This window comes from Alligator mississippiensis, chromosome 4, assembly GCF_030867095.1.
Source record: "Alligator mississippiensis isolate rAllMis1 chromosome 4, rAllMis1, whole genome shotgun sequence".
NCBI lineage: Eukaryota > Metazoa > Chordata > Crocodylia > Alligatoridae > Alligator > Alligator mississippiensis.
In genome coordinates this window covers 185,692,348-185,715,008 of record NC_081827.1, presented here as the reverse complement: position 1 = coordinate 185,715,008, position 22,661 = coordinate 185,692,348, and the positions used below count along the sequence as shown (strand labels likewise).

Below are 22,661 nucleotides of genomic sequence, written 5' to 3'. Positions count from 1 at the left end.
ACTCAGAATTGGTTGCAAATGTAATTCATTAATAAAGTTGACACCTGTTAGCAGCATCAGCAGGTCAGAATCATGTAGCTATGTTGCTCCTGAGTGGCTGTTGACCTTAGATGGAGTGTCATCTGAATACACGGTATGAGAAAATGTTCCTAGGGAAAATGTTGTTAGTAAGACTTCCTGGACATTGTTGCAAGTAAGTGAAATAGCTAGTCTGGCGACATATTACATTTCAAGCTTCTCTTTTAATGAAGATGGTTGTAGAACAGAGGCATTTTCAGCACTTATTTTCTAGTTCTGGAAGGCAGTAACAGAGCTTTCCTGTTTGTTTTCAGCTAGACTACTGATATTTTATTGGAAACAAAAACTTTTATTTATATTAAGATATACTGGCAGCTGTTTGTGCTGTATTTGAGAAAAGGCTAGATGAGGTTTTCATATGAAATAAAACACTTCCCATTCCAAAAGTAACTAGAGGGAATTTTAAGCAGCAGCTACTAGTGCTTGATAGTCTAATATAATAAAGGGCTTACTCTGTCTGTCTGTGTGTCTGCCTGTGTGTCTGTCTGTCCATAATGCTTTGGGGCAACTGTGCATGTGCCTCTGAGAGGGCCGGCGGTGATTGGATGTGGGGCCTCCACCTCAGGCAGGGAGGGAGCCACCACTGCTTAAGGCAAGGAGGTGGAAGCCCTGCTGCTCTGCGGGAGGAGGTGGAGGCAGGAGGGGAGGGAGGAGCCGCTGCCGCCGCCGCATCCTCAGGCAGAGGGAAGCCCCGCTGCTCTGTGGGAGGATGCACAGGCAGAGGTGGGAGAGTGGGCTGGGGAGGGAGCCGCAGCCACTGCCACCGCCTCCTCAGGCAGAGGCAAGCCCCACTGCTCTGTGGGAGGAGGCGGAGGTGGGGCAGGGAGAACCACTGCCACCTCAGGTGGAGGGAAGCCCTGCTGCTCCTCAGGAGGCAGCAAAGGGAGGTGGGCTGGGGGGAAGGAGTTGCTGCTGCTGCTGCCGCTGCCACTGCCACCACCACTTCCTCAGGCGGAGGGAAGCCCCACTGCTCCCCGGGAGGAGGTGGAGTCAGGCGGGGGGGAGACAGCCACCATGCTGGAGGCTGGAGGAGGAGGCAGTGGAGGGACTGTTTATATGGCCGGCCCCAAAGGGTAAGCAGAGTGGGGGGCATGTACACACTCCCTGAAACACTCCATCATTCATGAGGGGCAATTGGCTAGTATGATCAGATTCACCCAAAAGTTCTAGAAGTGTTGGCTGATGAGGTTCTTGGTCTATTAAATGATGATTTTCAATAATTTTGGAGCACCAGGGACGTTCCAGAGAATTGAAAATAAGTTTGTAAGTTAGTATGCCTGATACTAATGGGATGACCCAAGTGCTTAAAGAACTGACAGCCCGAAATCCGTCACAGGCACAAAGATGGAACAGCTGATATGGAACAGGATTAATAAAGGCTCAAAGTGGGGGTGATTTGTGCTTTTTCTACCTGGGCTTATAGAAAAAAAAAAGATCTTCTCAAATGTCCTTGGTAATGTTTTATCCTATAAGATTACAAATGTTGATGAAGGTAATGGTGTTGATGTAATATAACTAGACTTCTGTAAAGAATCTCTTAGTACCACATCATGTTTTTCTTAGCAAGGTAGGTTGTTACAAAATCAATACGTACCTAGTAAATGGATTTTAAAAATGGCTGACGGGTCACCGAATGAAGTTCCTAATGAAGAACTGTCAACAAATGGGTGCAGTTCTAGTGGTCTTCATTATTTATCATTGGCCCTACGCTATTTATCATTTGAAGAAAACAAGATTGCTATTCAGAGTTTGCAGATAATGTACAGACTGGGGGAGAGATCTTCAGTAAAATGAAAGGACAATACAAAGTGACCTGGATTTCTTGAAAAGCTGTGCATAAGTACTTTGTGTTTCAATATGGCCAATGTAAGGCTCTAGGAACAAAGAATGTGAATGCAATTCACATTTCTATCTTGAGAAACTGTGATAGAAAAAGGACCTGGGGGTTATATGAATAATCAACAGACCTGAAGTTTTGTTGAAAGGCTAATGAGAACTACCAGTGCCTAACCAGAGTAATGTAGACTAAGATTTCAGTCTGTGAATATCTACATGGCGAACAGAAATCTGCTTGGCAGGCTCTTCAGGCAAACTGGCAAAGGTATAGCAAGATATAGTACCTGGGAGCTGGTCTTGCACAAATTCAGACTAGAAATATCAGATAGGGGAACTGACCACTGGAAATACTTACCAAAAGTTGTCATGGATGCTCTTCCACTGGACATTTTAAATAAAGTTGATATGTTTTTTTCTATAAACTGTGATATTGTTCAAAGGGGGATTAAATTAGGGAAGTCCTGAGAAGTCCAAGTTCTGTGTTATACAGAAATTCACACTAGATGATCAGACTGATTCCTCCTAACTATAGAATCTATGACTAATAGATAGGCTGTGTGAAGTTTCGGTCCCTGATTCAATTCAGCGGAGATTTGGCCCGATTCAGTGGCCGAATCTCCAAATCAGACAATCCTTTAATCTCTCCGAATCAGAGAACCCTTTAATCTCTCCGAATCAAATCGGAACCTTCCAAATTGATTCGGAGAGATTCAGAAAGATTTGGAGATTCAGACACAGACACAGCTTTAAATGATTTTTCTAGATACCTCTAGGTAGCAGGCAGCTCATGAGTGCTGCAATGCAGGGGTGCATGGAGTGTCCCACAGAGGCGCAGAGGGCTCCTCAGTGCGCTCGGCAGCAGACTGGGAAGTGAACCAGAAGCAGTTCTAGTCCACTTCCAGGTCCTCCAGGGAGCATGCTGGGGGGCTGCCGAGCATGTGGAGGCCCCCCCCCCCCCCCCGCACTCCTGTAGGATACTTCATGCACCCCAGCATCACAGCAATCACGAGCCGACTGCTACCTCAAGGTATGCAGAAAAAGCTTTTAAAGCTGTATCTATGTCCAAATCACGGATTCTTTGAATCAGCATTGAATCTTCAGATTCAGATTTGGCCAAATCGAACCAGGGACAATGATCTGAATCAACGAATCAAATCACTGTCCCTGATTTGGGCCAAATTCGAATTGAATAGGACCCATTTCACACACTCCTACTAATAAATCAGTTGATGGCATCAGGAAAGTTTCAAATATCAAATGTGCTTATTCTACTGCACATGCCTATAGAATCTTATATTTTCATAAGGATTGTTCTTTTTTCTTTTTTGCACAGTGACATTGAAACCAACATGCTAGTTGAGCACTATTTCCCCTTCCAAGCAGGAAAAGGATGCATAGAAAGGAGTTAATTCTGTAATGCAGCTTATCATCATTATTAGTTAATTACATTTTAAGTCAAGGACTCTTGGAGATGTAGCATACTCAGTATGAAAGCTTGCTGTCTATTTCTGGACCCTTTTTGACTAGCCATATGCCATTCATGATTTCAGTGTGCATTATTTAGTACCATGTTGGATGCGTCAGATATGGAGATGCTACTATTGCCTATGGAGTGCAGCAGTATCATGCTGCATTGCCGTCACTTCCTATCCTACCACATTCCTGATGCCACAGATAGCATAAAATTACATTTCCTATTTTGCCAGAGAAAGAATGCATTTTCTCTTCTTTTCACCTCAAAGCAGAGATATTCATATGGCTCTGAAGCCAGATGAGCTGCAGCCTGATCAATAAAAATATGCACCTTGGAACATGATAAGGTGAAGTTCAGCATATGGCAATCTCTTCCCCACCTTAATGACTCTAGTTTCTGTTCCTGCCAGTGTATTGAAATTCACCAGCACAATGCCCTTCTGTGAGAGAAGAAGTGTCTTTTTCATCAGTATTGTGAGTTTGGGTAAGAGCAGGTGCTTGAAAGCTATTGACGTGCAGTGTTACAGCTGGTGCTTAGTGAAGCAGGCTTCCTTGCCTTTGCTGAGGTTTCCCATTACATTTATGCCACAAAATCTTTTATCCTGTGTTCACCCTCTGTTATATTACCAAAGCTTGAAACCAGAGAAGGTGGAAGTGCATGACTGTTTGTGTTAACAATGCCAGTGTGCTGCATTTACTTTTTTCCAGTAATAGTTATAGCCTATCAGGCTTTTACTTCTATTTTGGCTCTTGCTACTAAATCTCTAAAGCATAATTGGCCAGCATGGAAACACATAAGGGAGTTCATGTAGTTATATACTGTGTGCCCCATCGTCTGAGAATAATTTTGGAATCATTATAAAATCATTCTGAATTTCAGGAATAAAATGAGCAAGGTTGAACAAAATAAGACCCTACCCAAAGCATTGGACCAAACTGGATGTGAAAGGTTTAGAACAGCAGAGGCTTAGATAACACTTTTTTAGTCATTTTTTCCACTTTCATAGGCCTCTAGATCCCCTGGTTCTTTCTGGTATTGAAAGCAGAAATAATATAAAAAGATTGCTGCTGTTATAATACAGTATGGCCTCATTATAATGAACATCCATGGGACTAGGAGAAAAGCTCACTGAAAGAAGGGCTCGCTATAATACAGGACCCTGGCAGGCGTTGCTTTTACAGCACAATTAGCAAATTAATCATGCCATAAATTGTAATATGCCACATGTTCAACCAATTTATGGCACCATAAACTGGTAAACCAGCCACAAATATGTTTCACATATAATGCATAATTCCACACACATAAATGTAGAACATCTTTTTGGCTGGACTGTATAAGGCCTTAAATTGAACATGTGGCACATGTCTCAGTCCAGGCTGTCCCAATCAGCTGATTGTCAACATCTGCCCCAGACAGCCCCAGGAACAGGACCAGACCTGGGGCTGCCCGAGGCTAATGCCAGCAATCAGCTGAATGTTGGACCAGGGTAGCTCTAGGTTCCAGTTTAGGACTGGGAGCTTCCCCCACAGCCTGATCTGCAGGATCAGGCTGGGGGCAGCCCCAGGTTCTGGTTTGACATGGAAGGAAGTTAGATTTTTGGGATGTAGCATAAAAATTCCTTGGATCCAAATCCCACCATTACTTTAACATCTGCCAGGGACCAGAGTTAATCAATTTGCTGCATCATCATAAAGGAAAAATTGGTTCCTGCTGTTCGAATGGTTAGAAGCAAGGATGTATCATAAACAGTTTGTTATAATGAGGCTGTCCTGTATTTCCAGCCTATACAGCACTGACAATCACCCAAGAATATCTGATCTCATTAGATTACCAGTCCAGTCTGGCAAATTCTGTGTCTTTGAATAATTCTAACATTCCATTAAAGTTAAGACAGAACAGAGAGAAAGCAGCAGGTTCAGTGGGTACAGTACTGAATAGGGGACTCAGGAGACCTGGGTTCTTGAGGCATCTTTCTTTCCTCATGCCTGAGAGAGGACCCTGCCACTGGGGAGCCACAGTCCTGTCTGTGTGCGCATCAACAAACAGACAGCACAGAATGAAAGTTGCAGCCTGCAAAGTCGTAACAAAGCTACTGTTACAGTATACCAGGGGTGTCCAACCTGTTTGAACGTGGGGCCAGATCACAAACTTTTTTATTACCCAGTGGGCTGGCAAACCATATTCAAAGACCTCACAGGAAGTGGTATCATATCAGGAAGTGATGTCATGTGACCTTTGACACCAATGAAGTTGCAGGAAGTGATAATGAAATGGGTCTGGAAATGTGGTTTAAAATCCATATTTTGCCTACCCCTGATCTAGGCATAGCTATGCCCATGTTCTACTATAGGTACTTCTCATGCTTCTGGGCTTTGCTGGTTGCCCCCACCACCACCCTTCCCGTTTCTGCTATATGTACCAGGGTGTTTTTAAGTCTTCCTCAGAGGTACTGGGTGTTGGCTATAGCCGAGGCTAGGGACTTTGCCTGGGGTGTGCCAGTGCTCCTTCTGGGACCGAATCCAGAGGTTTTTGGCTACAGGGTTATGTTCAGAGGTAGGCAACCCCTTCCATGGGTGCCAGAGCATAGCACACAAAGGCATTTTGCTTGGCACATGTGCCTCAGGGCAGACGTCAAGGGAAGGGCCAGGGCTGTGCTGCCACAACAAGGATAGAGCCCCTCGTGGCTCCCCTGCTGTCTGCCACTGGCTCGCCAACATTTTACAAGTCAAGGCTGTGGGTGTTTTTGGCGCTGCCCAAAAAAGGCTGCTGAGCCCTGGTCTTGCTCCTCTGCTTGGGGTCCCACTGATCGCCACATTTGGGGTCAGGAAGGAATTTTACCCCATAGTCAGATTAGAGCAGACTGTGGAGGTTTTTGCCTTCCTTTGTAATGCTCCAGCACCTGGCTTCTGGGATGTGGGCACAGCCAGCTCCCAGGAGGGAAGACCAGGTTTTGAGGTTAAAGCCTCTGCCCCAGGAGATGGGGGTCAGAGCTGAGCCTCCCTCCCCTGTGAAAGGCAGGCACCCCAGCCCCCCCCCCATACACACGGGTGCCGGGAGCCCACAGTCACCGGCCTGGCCCCAGGGGAGGCGCTGTCTTCCTGCCCCAACCCCAGCCCTGGCCCTGCCCTACCTGTGGCACCCCGGGCAGGCAGGAGGTGGCAGAGGCAGACAACGAGGGCGAGCCCAGCCACGGGTCCGCATTGCCACGCTGCACCAGGCTGGAGGGAGCCGGAGCTGGGGCTAGGGCCAGGTGGCACCTTGGGGCGCAGCGAGTGCAGGCTCCGCCTGAGCCTGGGGCCACCCCACGCGGTGCAGCCAGTGCCAACAGCCCAGTGGGAGGAGGCACCTGCCCATGCCACTCCGCCTCCACCAGCAACCCAGGGCTGGGCGACCAAGCCAGACTGCCTCTCGCCTGCGGGCAGGGAGCGGAGAGTTCCTCGGGCCAGGAAGCGGTGGCTTCCCCACGTGGGGATGGGGATGGGAGGAGGCGGGCCGGGTCTGCACCGGCCAGCAGAAGCAGCGGCGGAGCCGTGTGCCACTCAGGAGGGGATGAGCCTGGCCAGAGCGGCAGGGACTCAGCTGCATTTTCCCTCTGCCTAAGTGCAGCTGAGCCCCTTGCTGCTCCAGCTCGGCTCATCCTGTCCCGAGAGGCACATGGCTACTCCTCTTCCCACACGCACCACGTCGGCAACATCAAGCTGACGTGGTGCATGTGGGAACCTTGTCCCTTCCCTAGCCCTTCAGCAGCCATTAGGAAGCTGCTGAGGGGCTGGGGGAGGGACAAGGGGTGGGAACGAAAGTAAACCGTGTTTACTTTTGTTTCCTGTCGCAGCACCGCAGGCCACAGAACATGTTTTGGCGGGCCACATGGTGGCCCACGGGCCGTATGTTGGACAAGCCTGCAGTATACTGTAGGCCTGGCTACCTCTTCCTTTTGCTACAGTACTGGACACTATAATAACTTCTGGTACAGTACTCGTCTTCTTCCTTTTCCCCTCAGAGAGGGCTGCAAATGATAGCCCTTGTATGACTGAAACTATGCTGTACTCCTCCTGCCAGCTCAGCAGCTACAGTTAACTACCAGCACTACTACTGGTACACACACACACACACACACACAGGCCATGTCTACAAATGCACTTAACTGCAAAGTAGACTAATTAGGTGCAGAGTAAAGCATCACCATCTACATGTGCAACACTATTAGGCTGCAGTAAACTCATTTACACCACAGTAAGTTACTACTGTCAGGGACAGTGCTATCTTACAGTGGGGAAATTAAATGTTATTAAATGCATGTCTAGACACTGACCACAGGTGTAAGTTGTGTCCAGTCATCCCAGCCAGCAGGGGCCCAGACTTCTGCCTGCCGCCTAGACACAGCTCCACACTTTCAGCACCCTCATGACCCAGCCAGCCCTTCTGCTGCCTGATGCTGCCAGCTGGACCCAGAGGCTGACTCCCCTTCCCCCTCCCTCTCCCCCCCACCCCATGTCCACTCTTCCCCAGCTCAGATTGCTGCTGTCCCAGGTACATGTGTAGATGCTGTGCCCAGGAGTAGTTTACTCTGGCTCAAACTGCCTTGGAGTTTATTGCTTCAAATTAATTGCATGTGTAGATGCACCCACACACATACAAAACTGGGAGCAAATTAGGACGGGCATGGTTAACATTAATCCCTCAAACATGTAAGTTATGCTTGAGGCAGTAAAAGCTGTCCAGAAAAAATAACCAGGCTAATTTAAGTTCCATAGAAAAAGTAGCATGTCAATTAGTTTTTCCCCCCAAACTTGAAACAGAAGCTTGTTGGACAGAAATGAATTGTCAGGCTTCAAAGAGGTTTCTGGAATAAATGTGTTATATGTTACGCTTGGCAACGTTTTCAACAACATTGTTTAGTGTGAGCATAAAATGCACCTTTACGCCCATTTAAAGGAGAAGGTCTTACTTTACAGTATAAGCAAAAAATTGAAGCTCTAGCTGGAAGAAATTGGCATACGGCAAAAATGCTGGAAAATTAATAAAGTATTTTTTACTGCTACTATCTGGTGTCTCCTTACTCTCTTTGGGAGGAGCGAGACTTCAGCAGACATACTGATCAGGAATGCAGGACTCTGTTCTGTCCCCAGAGCCATCAGAACTGCTTGCCAGGAAGTTCTCTAGGGACTTTGGAGTTAAGTCAACATGTATGTTTTTCTCATCCGTTACACAGTGTTGCTCATTTTCTCTTGTAATAGTCCTGTGCTGTAGTTGCTATGGCAATTAGCAATACCGCTGTTTATACTGTATGTAGATACAGAGATGAACTAAGAGTCTGAGTTGGTGCATTCCCTGGACTTCATCTAATCTTTTAAGTATGAAAATTATTCTCAAATGTGTTAGTTCCTTCATCAAGTATGCTAGCCCTCCAGACTATCCTAAATACTCTACCTTTCTTTGTTTCCTACTGAATTACACTTTCAATATTTGAACACAATTATTTTTGTCTCTGCAGTTGCCAGCACTTTTTGCCACTGATTCCTCCTGGAACTAAGTATGCAGAATGCTTCCCTAATCATGTATATATATATACAAGGCCAGATCTTGCAATGCTTACTTTCTTACTTTATTTTACTACAGTAAACCTCATTTGTTTCAATACCCACAAAATTAAAGTTAAGCGTGTGTAGGAGTGTGATCAATAGCGAGGCCATATTTGTGCTTTTACTGCAATGGTGTAATTTCTCTCACTGATGTAAATTATTCACCAGTCATGGATATAACCCACTGCCTAGTAATAAAGGAAAGATCAACTTTTACAATGACTCAGTGGCAGTTGCTAATGTACAATACAACTTGCATAGATTGTTCCTTAAACATAGAAGAAAAAAGTCTTACTTTATGCAGGATTTTGTTTACTCTCTCCTTTTTTGTAGAACCCTTCTTCGCCCATGTGCCTCTTTCTCCAGAAGATAGAGGTCCTTTTAAACTTAGTGGTGGCTGGAGGGAAAGCTTAACACAGAGGCAAAATGTACACTATGAATTAAGGGCCATATGGTGCTTGGTTACTGAATAAGATTGGGAGGGTTCAAGAAGCCTCACTGTTCCCCTGTGATCTTTAGACTCTGTTCTGCCTTTCCCTTGCTCTAGTTAACACAAGGATTGCTCCCTCCTTGCACTCTTGGGAACATTAGCCTTCATGCAGGAGAAGAGGAGATTGTAGAAACTAAGGTACAATGCGGTGGGTGGGCTCCTTTTATGTGCCTATAAGGCTAAGAGGAGACTGTGCCTCACTAAAGCACACTTGTTCCTGGGGCTTTGTTGAGACGCAGTGGCTCTGCCTTATCTCCACTCCAGGGTATGTCCAACAGGTAAATTTGCACCCTAGTGTGGGTCTAGCCCAGGGGCGGGCAATTATTTTGGGTGGAGGGCCGCTTACTGAGTTTTGGCAAGCCATCTAGGGCCTCATGACAGGCAGCCAAGGGCAGATAACTATTAATTTTCTAAATTTTTTAGGGGCCCCGCCGGCCACATTTTGCCCACCCTTGGTCTAGCCATAGACCAGCTCCTCTTTAATAACTGATTATTTTCTCAGCTGTGATTAGATTTTAGAAACAAATGGCTGTATTTCCACCTATTTTCTCAAAGTAATCTAGGATACGAATCACATACACATCATACTTCCTCCAACAATGTTTGAATGTCTGCCATTCTAGTTAAAGGCCAGTAGGCTGACCACCTCAAAGACTGGAGTGAAATACTCAAATGGAGTAAATCAGCCTCCCTGTAGTGGGTTCAATGGAGGTATCAAATTTCACCAGCTGAAGATTTAACTCTGATTGTTCTGGTGTTGTTTTTGCCTCTTCTCTCTTTTCTTCAGTATTTTATAGTTCATTCTGCATCTCCTGGTATGTTTTCCCATTTTCACTTTTATTGACATTGATCATTAATGCTGGAAAAATCACAAGCATATCATGGGTTGCACATACTTGAAATCAATCTATACCAACATGCTTGTAGTAATTATCTTACATTTATCTGATATCTAACATGTTATGGAGCGAATTATCTCCCTTGTGCATTGCCTTGTGTTAACATGCCTTAAAGGGGGGGGGGGGGGGCGTTAAGAATCGTTTAGAAATATAAAAGAGAACTAAACATTAGCTGTCACAGTGGGGGGGGACATTTGGCTTTCTCCAGAGTTTGAAGGGGAGAAAGATAAAGAGAGGTTATTGTAAATTGGAGTGGACAATTGCATAGCCAGTCACTGTTGCATTGCTGTCTATTGTCAGCTCAGAAACAACCTGCATTTGAAATGTTTTAGCCTGAGGATACCCACTGTTCATAAATCAGCCTTTTAGTTGTGGGGACAGCCCAGAGACCAGACATCCTCAAAGATTTATAACCTTTCTGCTACAAAACTGATTCTGGGTAGACATAGCTAGCAAAGTACAATGCTGTATTGTGTTCTTCTGTGCTAGAATACCCCATGAATCTCATTGGTATACACTCATCCGAGTCCTAAATTCTAAGAAAGTATACAAAACCCCCATTGATCAGTTGGGCAAGCTGTCAGGTCAAAGCTAATGGTGCTCTTGTTTGTGCCAATCTTCCCTACTCTACTGGTCTCATTTTGTTTATCTCTTGCACCTGGGTTAATTGCTGCAATCTACCAATTCAGTTGGTGCAATGGGATGTAAATGAAGTACGAAGAAAGGAGGGGGGAAGATCTGGGTGGGCTATACATGCATTCAGAAACTCAAAACCAGCTGCATCCTGCAGACACCCAGGTCAACAAAAAGTATATACTTAAAATTAAAAAGGTCTCAATTCAGTAACGGCACAGATTATTAATATTTTTGCTGACCAGTCAGATTGAGACACATCTCCTTCAATATCGTAAAGAAATAATAAATACCATTAAGCTACTATGCTCAAGATAGAAGACATTTCTACATATTGTCTTGGCAGCAGCATAGCCTCACTTCTGCTACAAATACATCATATTATATTCTAACATTATATCATGCTCTAAAATTGGTAGGGCTGCAGGTATAATGTTAATACAGATTCTGACGTGTACTTGATGATAACCCTGCAGGTGGCAATGGCTTCACAACTTTATCAGATTAAATACAGAAACTACATTCTTGGTACCTACCTATCCCACCAGCAAAGTGTCCTTTCTAAAATGGCTCTGAGACAGATAATCATATCTTTGTGCTGCTCCCTTACTCATGTATTTGTTAACATAACCCAATTTATAGATACAAATGATAGCAACAAGGGCTGGGTTAAGCATATCTAAGGGCCTTATTATATGCATTAATTTTAGCTCCTGAAGCTCTTAACCCCTGGATTGTCCACACACTGGGTGTGTCTACATGTCGCCCTACAGCGATGTAGTGACATGCTACGTCACTGTATGGTGCTATACAGCAATGTAGCAATCATGCAGGTCTACACTTGATCACCAGCTCCTGTGCTGTAGTGGCGCACTCACTATAGCGCACCGCTACAGCAACAAAGTGACAAAATCTTAATTGTGTGCCACATGCACAGCGCAGTAGCTGCCCGTACTACACCATGCCTTAATACTTCCAAAAGTACTAAAGCACAGCGCTGTAGCAATGGTGCCATACAGCAATGTGTAGACACACCCATTAACACCTAAAAATAGTTTTAAGCACACTTTAGGCAACTTAAAGTTACGCCACTCCAGGGCAGGTTTATTTCTGATCCAAGTTACCCAACTCATATGTGGCCACTCCTCACAGATGAGCCACCCAAGTTGTAGTCTTCCAGCATCCGAGGATGCAGTGTCTCCTCCCCCACCCTCCTGTTCTGTGTTGACAACCTTTCTACCCCCAGAACTCCACTGCCAGGAGGGGGGAGTTTTCTGGGACCAAGCCAACTCCCCCTCCCATCCCTGGGGGTGTCCCACTCCCAGGGGTGCAACCCTGTGCAAACAGTCTGCAAAGCACATGCCAGCTATCTAGGTCACAGAACATGGACATGTCCAGGAGCGGGATCTAATGGGAGCCTATGAGCTGAGGCTTCCTTCCTGGGACAGGGGCAGTAGTTAACCCTAAAGTGCCTTCCCTCACTGCTCCCAGCCACTCTGAGAAGCACAACCAGCACTCCCTACAGCCAGGTTCCAAATCCCAATTTATTAAAGCAAGAGACCTTCTTTATTTCCTCTTTCTTTCTAATTCTTATTTCATCCTTCAGCGGCTGACTTCCTTTATTTTACCACCCTTCCCTCACCGCCATTTCCTATCCACCTTCCATTCTATTACCCATCTGCATCCCAGTGGTGACACATGGGGGTGCACAGGGGTACATGTGCACCCCCTGAGAGTGTGGTGCACCCTTTGACAGCACAGATACACCCCATGACAGGCTGCGCTCCCCGCTTAGGTGATGGGCAGGGGGAGCAGGCAGGAGCTAAAGTGCCCCATCTGTGAGCGCTAGCCATGGAGTGGGAGTGCCAGATGAAGCACTGCAGCCACTTCCGGGAGCCCCACGGCCACTTCCCAGTCAGCACTTGCAGGTGGGGCACCCTTCCCCTGCTCCCCCGCCTGTTGGCATGATCAGCTTTGGGGGATGGGGACTCCCCTCTGCTGGTCACTGACTGGTTGCTGGGGGGGCATGTGCCCTCCTTGACTGAGGTGGCACCAGTCACCCATGCCGCATCCCATTAACTCTCCAGCTCCCATATTCATGTGCCTGCCCCCATAACCCATCTCTCACCACACTCCCACTTACAGCAGGGATAGAAGCCTATCCTGGCTCACCAGCTCTGTAGCGGCAACTCATAGTTGTGCAGGTTGTGGACAGTCAGAGAAAGTTTTTAGCCTTCAGATGCATCTGCTCCAAACTTGAACTAGCACTGGCCAATCAACATTTGAGCAGTTCAATGTGCAACTTGTAACAAGGGCCTTTAAGGGTCCTTCTGTCAAATATCTTTGGCTCAAACCCCTATCTCCAGGAATATTCTTGGTTCAAAGCTCTGGGAAATAATAATAAAGCTTCCCTGGTTTCCATTACAGGCAGTTTTTCCTTCCTGACAAGCACACATGAGTCCTTTGGGAACAAGGACTAGGAGAATCCTTTTAATCTAGAGATAAAGGGGAGTGCAAATAAAAACATGAAACAAAGGTATATACAATTTGTATGCAAGAAGTTGAGCAACCCAAATTAATACACGAACAGTTTGGTCAATACCATCTCTTTGATAGTAAAAATCCAGTTTATAGAGATCCAGGACCTTCTCCCACTACAAATTCCACTTATTAAAAATCTCACTCACAGGTTGTGGTAGCTTCAGTGGTAACCAACATATGTGGGATGGCTCTCCTTTGCTGGCCAGCTTCAGTCTTCAGAAAATTACTCTACCAGGACTGGTTCAGTAATTTCAACTTCACTTCCACCAGTTAGGTTGTCAGAGACACTGTCAAAACAGCTCAGTATTACCAACAGTAAGATGGCCAGGCCTTTCTGTAGAACAATCTGCTCTAGACTGCCAAAAGGGCCTTTTCCAGGAGTCAGATCAACCCCTCCATTAGTGATAACGCAGGCAGGCCTCCCGTTTAAATCCTTCAATAAAGCTAGGCAATCTTGTAGGAAAGAGAACCAAACAGGACCTTTGGACAGAATCCCTACTACCTCATACATACGTATATCTAAGTAAAACCTCCAGTTTTGAAAAGCTTAGTTAAGACAGGTAAAAACAGTATTATTTTCCTCATTTTGCATATTTGGAACTGAAGCAAAGAGAGATTAAATAACCTGAATGAGGTAATAAAGTCTATGTAAAAGTTAAGAAATGTAACCAGATCACCTACCTCCCAACCCAGCATCTTAACCACAACAATCATGCTTTCCTTCATTTGAAAACTTTTCTTACCTTTGTCTTCCTGTTTAACTAGTTGTTATACAGGTTTCCCTCGCTTTATGCTGTAATGTGCGTTCCTGGAAAACAGCGCATAAATCAAATTCACATAAAGGTAACCTACTTTACAATGTAACAAATAGGGATATGTTCCAAGACCTCGACTGTACTGACCCCCAGACCCATTTCTACCACTTTTAGAGGACAATTTTGGTGCTCGCCAACAGCAGACAGTACACACAAGGACAGGGAACTATCATAATGGGTATGGCGACTACAGAGACATGTCGCAGACAATGAGCGAGAAGCACAGATCCACACAGGAGACTATATTTTGGTGCGCGTCACTCCGACAATGCAGCGCACAAAGCAGCTGTCTGCAGGCTTCCACCACACAGATCGCATAAGAGTGAATTTACCTTGCATACAACAAATTTTTGGTATAAAAAGGGTCCTCGCATAATTCACATATACAGAATCCACATGAAGTGCGGGAAACCTGTATATCAGTATGTGAGAGACAGAGATACAAACCTTTGTGACAAGGCAGTTCCTTTTACAGTTCAATATTTCTGACATGACTTAAAATGGACTTTTTGAAGAGGAATATTCCATTTGTCACATCTTCATCTTACAAACAGCATCAACAGTGGCTTTCTGATGTAGACACTACAAAGGCACATTTAGTTCTGAAGCAGCCATTCTAGGAAGGGTGGCTTGTGAGAGAAGCCTGCTGATGCTGCCACGACCACAGGAACTGCTTGGAAATACAAGCAGTGCCACTGAAAACCTTCAGTTTTACGTTAATTAAGCATTATATTTCTAAACTGCTTTACAAGTAGAGTAAAAAAATGAAGAAGCTATGGTTTATTAAGTACCTCTTCGCCAGTATCCTTCAAAATACATTTAAAATATATGTTTAAAAATCTTTCTGGAAATAAAATACATTGAAAAATGTTGCTGGAAATATCAGGACTTGCATTTATTAGATATCTAAGCTTCTGGAGTCCTGGGCACATTCAACCCCTATGTCTTGTGTGGTAATTATTAACTATATCTGAAGCTAAAATATTCTCTTCTCTTTTCTATTAGCACTTACAATAAGATGTGGGCAGAAGCCCAGGAAGGCCTCAACAATCTGCTCCAGACAGAGACAGAAGATAAGTCCCCAAAGCCACTGAAAGATCACCCTATAGTGTTCCAAATGTTAGCCACTTTCTACGTCAAGTATGTGCAAATCTTCCATAACTTGGAAACTGCCTATGACCAGATTGTTCATCCACAAAAACGGTTAGTGATTCGGCAAGTCTTGGAAGGAGTGATGGGCCGTATCCTGGAGCTGAAAAATGAAATGGTCGAGTTGGAGAACTCAGAATTCCATTACTTTGATGATATCCTGCAGGATCAGAAACTGTGCCCTGTATGTATATTTTTGTCATAAATAGGTTAGAAATATAGAGTCCTATATTCTAATGTAAATCAATCTAGTTCTGCTGAAGTCAACTACATGAGATGCACTGATATCATCTCATCTGAGGATCTAGACTAGCATATATCTGAAAGGTAGTACTAGTAAAATATAAAAGCTAAACTGTGTGTTAGTATAAGTAGCACAGCACCATCTACTTGAATCAAGCTACCCCAGCAGACCTTAGTAGAGGACATGGCTTGTTATATGGCAACTAGTTTATTGCATGATAGGTACTTATGGTACTTCAAAAATATGCAGAATATATGTGTTCTAGCAGGGACTTTTTGCACTGCAGCAGGCTTCTAAAAGGCTGCTTGATCAATATCCTCTGTTTCTATGCATCTGTAATAACACTGAGGATGGTGCTCCCCTTCCTTATTTAACTTGTTCGTTCTGGGCTAATGTGAAATCAAAATACCACAGTATCCTCCAGTGAGAGTAATAGCATCACAAATTCATCCATATTTTACTGTAGGATCAAACTGGAGAAGCTGAGCCACTTATGATCAAATGACAGCCAGTTTGATATTTCACTTTAGTTTGCCTCTTGCCTGAGGTAAATTAGTTTGAGCACTTGCATTTTTTAAGGCCGTGTCCAGATGAGCACAGACATTTGGTTCCCTGGGAACAAGTAGCAACAGCATACCTTGCACCACAGCTATTTGACCCTAGGGAACACCTGTGCCATTCACACTTCAGCGCACAGCAAGTTACCCTGGCAGTGATAAGGGTAGCTGGGAGCAGCATCTGAGATCCTGGGGGCCTCCCAGGGCTGCAGCAGTGGTGATCCTGCCGGGTGGAGCCTGGCTGGCAGCCGCAGCATGGCTCTAGGCGACCTGGCTTCACTTTTCAGCAGTGCACACTGCCCACGCACGCGCTGCTCTGGGTTCTTTTTCCGTGGGTTTTTTTGACCCCTGGATATCCTACATCAAAAAAATACACGGGAAAAAAAACGGAGCAGCGCACACATGGGCAGCACATCCTTGCAGTGTGGAGAATACCTGACTGTGGGATATGTGGCACTCCAAATGTGTTTGCGGCACCACATACCGCATGGCTGCGCTTATCTGAATGCACCTTCAGAAAGGAAAAATGAAATTGGTTGTGATCCAGTAGTTAATTTTCCAAATTGCCATATATGAAATCTGGGCCATATCTTTAAATGCAAAGCAATTAGGGGCTAGACTAGGGGCCCATTTATTTTCTAGGGAAAAGATTTGCCTTATGCTTTGTTACAATAATCCATATAAAAACTTTAAAAGAAGCTCTCTGAAAAACACCTGACTAACCTTCAACCCAGATGAATATGGTTGTAACATAGAACTTTGCATGTGCAGGTATAAAAACTGATAAGAAATAAAGGCCATTCATTTGATAATTCCTTTTCTCTCAGACAGCTCCACCTATTGTCAAAGTTGGGTACTGTAGATAATAGCTTTTCTAAAAGAAAAATAGATTTGTAGCTCAAATGATTACTAATTTCTAGATCTTAGCTTTAATGTAAAATAAATTGCCTAGAGGTATCTTTTTAACTTATTATAGCATTCATTTTTAGATTTAAAAACATTGCAGCTTTAAACTATGTATTTGTTTTGTCTTGCAAATTATGTAATGTGTATATTTCAATCTAATCTTTATGCGCTACTTTAATTATATGACAACTATTTTAGCCATCAGACAGAATATTAAAGAATGTGATGACATCACTGCAGCTGATAATTCAAACCACATCACTACATGATTGAAATTACCATATTTAAAAATATTAATGTATTTTCATGACTTCTAAGCCCACTTAGGGAGAAGAGTTTGAAAATCTGAACTATAACATATTTAACATTCAGTGTTAAAAAAAAAAAATCAGCATAAATTCTTGACTCTGTTCCAGACGTTATCGCTAAGGCATAGCTGACAAGTAAAAGGTACCACTGAGACTCCCAAGGTATTTTTTTTAAATCTGTTCTCATCAGTGAATGGAACATAACTTCTATTATATCATCTGTAGCAACATTGGTTTCTGTAGAAAGGTTGTGGTAATTGCTCATGACTCCAGTTCCTTAAGTGACCTGTCCAGAGGTAACTTCATGCAGTAGCCCTTATTTTCATTAGTGGTGAAGGGCTTGAAACCCAATATACCAATAGCGATAGTGGTCAGTAAAGAGTTTCAAAATCGTGGGCATCTTCTGTTGTATGTATGATGCCAAAAAGAAGCTGGTGTTATTGTTTCTTTGCCACTCAGAATTCAAGCATTATATTTCTTCCATTCCTGTGCATCACCTTTTATAATTTACCTTCAAACATGTGCTCTGCCTGTCTGTGGAACTTGTATGGGTACGTTTAAATGCATTTATATTAACAACTTCTCTGTGAAGTAAGGAATGGTTAAAAGGCTGCATCTATGACTTGGTGTTTGTAGGCAATTATCACAAGCCTGATGTTTCATAATGTTGTGTTTTACAAAGTGGTTCAGAATGAAGAATTTACTCTTTTCTACTTAATGCTCTTAATTCCTCCTTAAACTGTGCAGAAATTTTCCAGTGTTTTATAATTTACTAGAAGGTGTCTTACATCCTTGAAATATGTGAAATGATTGATTTCTTGATCATTCTCAGTGGTAGCTCATCAATCACAACATAATATAGTGTGTACATCTCATTTCATGTTTTAACAACCAAAAATTTTGCTGAAGCAGAAATTGTCTTCTGAACCTGTTGTATGGAAAGGCTCATCTCCCAATTCTAGGGCCCTCAGGACAGAAGTCAACTCATGGACTTGAAAACAATAGAGCATACATTTCCCTTCTGTGGAAAAAAAAGCACGAATGAGACACTCATGTAAGAACATCTGTAGATAACCAAGAGGACAGCTTGAAACAGCAGGTTGAATGCCAGTCAAAAATTAAGATGTTGGAAGGAGCAGAGAGCAGTAACAGTCAGAAAACATCCCAGACTGGGCCTCTGTATAGGCAATGATGTAACAGATAAACTTTGTGCCATGACATAAGCCCACCTTATAGCTTTCCCTTATGTGGATCCCCACTGCCACAGTGGGGAAGCACAAGTTCCCAGAAATGCAATCAATGTGATTACTGCTCACATTCAACAGGCTGTTATTTTACAGAAACAGCTTTCAATGGTGACTAAGCCTTCATATATGTTCTTTTGCTAGAGTTCATGAGGTACAGAATCGTACAGTATATCCAGCAGTAAGTCCAGGATTTTGTAAAATGGAATGCAGGAACTGCATCAGTCCTACAGGGGTAGTGCAGCCTCCCACTCCCAGCTCCCCCAACCCCACCCCCAGGGTGGGCAGAACCCACCGCAGGAGCAGCAGCTGAGGTCTTTTTTTAAAGTCTCTTAAATCAGATAACAGTCTTCCCTCCCACTTCCTTACCCTCCGTGCACTTCTTCCCTGCAATTTCTCACGTCCCCTGCCCTCCGCTGCAATTGTCCCCAGCTGACCTGGAGGCTGGGGGGAGCTCCAGAGCCTACTCCAGCTGGGCTAGGAGACAGTCTCAGCTAGAGACAGCAGAAGCAGTGGCAAAAGGATCAGGGGAGTACTTAGCTGATTTGGGGACTTAAGAAATCCCTGGCTGCTGCTCCTTTGTCATCATCAACTGAAAGGCTACTATACCATCTCTGGATCCACCCCTGAGTATTTCCCTGTTATTTTGAGCTAGGCAGTGGTATTCTTTTTGTCAGATTCAGTGCTTTTTCACCTCCTGCTTGTGTTCCCTATGGCTGCCTCTCCTTAAAGTGACAATGAAGCTTCTATAGAAACAAAAGCAACAATCTGATTGCTTTAAATACTTTAGCTATTCCTTCAGTAAAATCTTTGGTAGTGGAACCATTTTCATCCAGGTCTAGTAGGAGTTCAAGAAAGACATGTTTAACTTTTTTTTAGCATTATGCTTGCCATGAAAGACTGCTGCTAACAGTGTACCCTTAAAGAGCTGTATCTATCCTAAGCATGTCCCTAACATGGTTTAAGCCATTCTGTAGTGCCTTTGTTTCCATTAATTCAAAGATCTTTTGAGCTTCGTTTCCTCTGCATCTGACTAAGGCCATGGATAGGTGTTACATTTCTAGTAAGAAATACACCCTTTTAGTTCAGCAAAAAGCAAAGCTGTTCAAGTGGTTTTTTTGTGGAAAAAGCAAAGTGGTTCCACAAAGAACCTCTTTACAACAGCAACTTCTCAGCAGCACAAGGATTTCCAGCACTACATGTAACACCAGTCCAGTTATGTGGAGCATCACTGGATGTACCTTGGTCCTCTGTTATCCCAGGAGGTTGTGCTCTGTATCCCTGCCATGGCTCCAGAGACTTTGTGATTCACGTCAGACTCTGCTACCCCAAGGAAGTGAAGCCTGGCCCACAAACAGCCATGTTTCCCCTGCTGTGCATTGTTCACCTTGTTTCTCTTTGTGGACAAGAGAAAGTCCTTCATGCCCAACAAATGGAGCAGGAATCTGCCACTGAGACCCTTCTGCCCTGCCAAAAACACTGATTTCTGCTGAATCATCATCTCTGGCATTATTTACAAGCCAGGCTGCAGGGAAGGCAGCAAGCAGGAGGTTGTCTTTTATGGGTCTTGAACCAGGGAAACTTTCTGTAAGGCAAACGTGGTAGTTGGTACAGTACAGAAACCGACAAGACACTACAGAAACCAACCAAGCACCCATGGGGGATTGAGTTTATGTCCAGGTCCTTCCTTTTACACATGGCAAATGTGATGGCCAGAGTGAAGGGGAGACTCTTCGGCACTTCTTCCAAAGCAGAGGCAACATTGGAGCCTTGCAGGACTGTAACATAACCTGTGTGTGCTTAGTGTTGAGATTGTCTGCTGTAATTCATAAAGACCATAGCGGAGACCAAGAGGAATCCATGAAGCCCACCTCCTGAAGTGGAGCCAGTGTTAGAGCCCTTCCCTGTTGCCAGTCTCTGTCCTGTGGCTTTGGCAGCCCAGTACCGAGGGCTGAGCAAGAAGTCCTTGGTGGGTATGGTTCCATGGGTGGCCAGCTAATCAGTTCTTTTCCCTGGACTTGGCTGTCCTCAGGAACCTCCAGAGACAAGGGCCCCTGCAAAGCATGCTGGGATCTCTGCACACCAGCCTCATGGATGAGGAGCATCAACTGTGTGGGCTCTTGCAACGCTTTGAAGCACTCCAGACAAAAGGGCACTTGAATGCCTGTACACACATTTCTTGCCATGTTTTCATGATGGTGCAGATCATAGCCAAGGAGAATGGCTTCTTTCATCTTCCAGAGTCAGTGTATAATGCTGCAGAAAGATAATCAGTGGAAATGTGAGCCAGTTATACTTTTTAGGATGTAGATGAATAAAGACAGGAATATTCAATCGTTTTCAACTTTGAGAGGTCATAAGGTATCACAGTGAAGAGAAAAGATTAATCGAATTAGCTGTATTTAATTCTTTGTGAACATTTAAAAAAACAACTGATTTGTTTTCCAGGATGCTGATTAAATAGAAGTGGAGGATTGTACTAACATGTTTATTAAATTCAATGGAAGTCACTCTCTCTACATTTTTAAATGTCTAGCAGATTCCCTGTCCCCCAAAATGTTCAAAATAGTTGCTCAAAAATAATTGCACAATTTAAAAGGATGGCTGGGGAAAATGAATGAAAACAGAAACAACTTCTGGATTTTCATGGTTCAGAAAATGAATTGATTTTTTGTTGTTCTTGTTGATTTAAACTCTAAGTAATTGCAGAGTAATGGCACAGCAGCTGTTACACAGGTCAAGTCACACAGCTTCCCTAAATTCAAGGATTTTGAGGTCAAATTAATCAGTCTGAAACCAAAAGCTATTACGTGGTTGTAGACATGGCTGTAAAAGTGTCCCATGAATGTTTCTCTTTCCTAGGAGCATATAGAAATCCCTATCCCAAGGTACTTTATTAAGGAAAAACTCAAGGTCCTGAAGGAGAGGGAGAAAATCCTTGCTCAGATTTTAGTTAATGCTGGATTGCAAGACATTGAACCGGTTAGTACTCAAACATTTGGTAATTATCTAGTCATTTGAAACTGAACATTTTTGTACCTATAAGAATGAATGAACTTCATTTTCTCTATAACCAACCTGAAAGACATTGAAGTGAAAATAATTTTATATAGTATACTGTATATTTAATTATTTATAGATGGACCACAATGGAAAAAACATACTATAAATTTATTTCTGCCTATTTCAAGAAATCATGTTGTCAGTATGAGTAAGATTAAAATGGTAACCTTAAAATAATCTCACTCCATTTTATTCTGTGCAAGTAACAGGAGGGATAGAACGATGGGCCCAGTTCAGTACATTACCCATGTGTATGACTGACTTTACTACAGTGGAATTACTTGTGTGATTAAAATCAGGCATGCAATTAGGTATTTTGCTGAAATGTAATAGGAACAGAGATCATTCTTAGTTTAGGTTGCATAGGTATTACCTTTTGCTTTCAGTGCCTCATGCCAAAAAATGTTGTGACATTTTCTTCACAGTTGTTGCTAGAAGGAGTAAGAAAATTGAAATTTAGCATGGAGGTAGGCTTTAGAAAGGAGATATGCATTTGAGTGCACGTTAAAATCATTTTTTAAAATCTGATAACATTAAGCACCTTTGAAAATAAAGTATTATATATGTGCAGTATTCCATATAAGATTTCTCTCCCTGTTAACCTGAAATGCATGACTGGGCATGCACGTCTCCATGACAAAAGAATGCCCAATTAAAGTTGAGTCTGCCAGATGGGGAGCCCCAAATGAACAGTTTACATGTCCTGTACTTCTTCAGACCTGAAGAAGGGAATCTCGTACCCAAAAGATTGCCTAAAATCTCTCCTAACTCTATAGATGGTCCAGTAAAAGATAGCACCAAAAAACCCTTGCTTCTTGCATATGTATTCATATTGCCAT

The 22,661-nt window shown here is 43.7% G+C and overlaps 1 protein-coding gene and 1 long non-coding RNA gene across 6 annotated transcripts in view; one reads left to right on the top strand and one right to left on the bottom strand.

The window, feature by feature from the left end:
• Window positions 1-22,661, top strand: part of IQCA1 (IQ motif containing with AAA domain 1) — a 192,448-nt gene that overhangs the window by 8,791 nt on the left and 160,996 nt on the right. For 3 of the 5 annotated variants that reach the window (XM_014594399.3, XM_059727177.1, XM_019492023.2), the window contains exons 2-3: window positions 15,357-15,684; window positions 21,622-21,741. In XM_014594399.3, coding sequence (XP_014449885.1) covers window positions 15,357-15,684; window positions 21,622-21,741 — 448 coding nt within the window. Of the gene's footprint in view, window positions 1-9,495; window positions 9,602-9,675; window positions 9,742-15,356; window positions 15,685-21,621; window positions 21,742-22,661 lie in introns of those variants that run through there. The other 2 variants (XM_019492025.2, XM_019492024.2) reach the window with 2 other exon arrangements.
• Window positions 19,966-22,661, bottom strand: part of LOC106738522 (uncharacterized) — a 137,720-nt gene continuing 135,024 nt past the window's right edge. Inside the window, exons 10-11 of the long non-coding RNA XR_009462057.1 lie at window positions 22,196-22,253; window positions 19,966-21,015 (exon numbers count right to left, since the gene is read on the bottom strand). This is a non-coding gene — a long non-coding RNA (uncharacterized LOC106738522). The remainder of the gene's footprint in view (window positions 21,016-22,195; window positions 22,254-22,661) is intronic.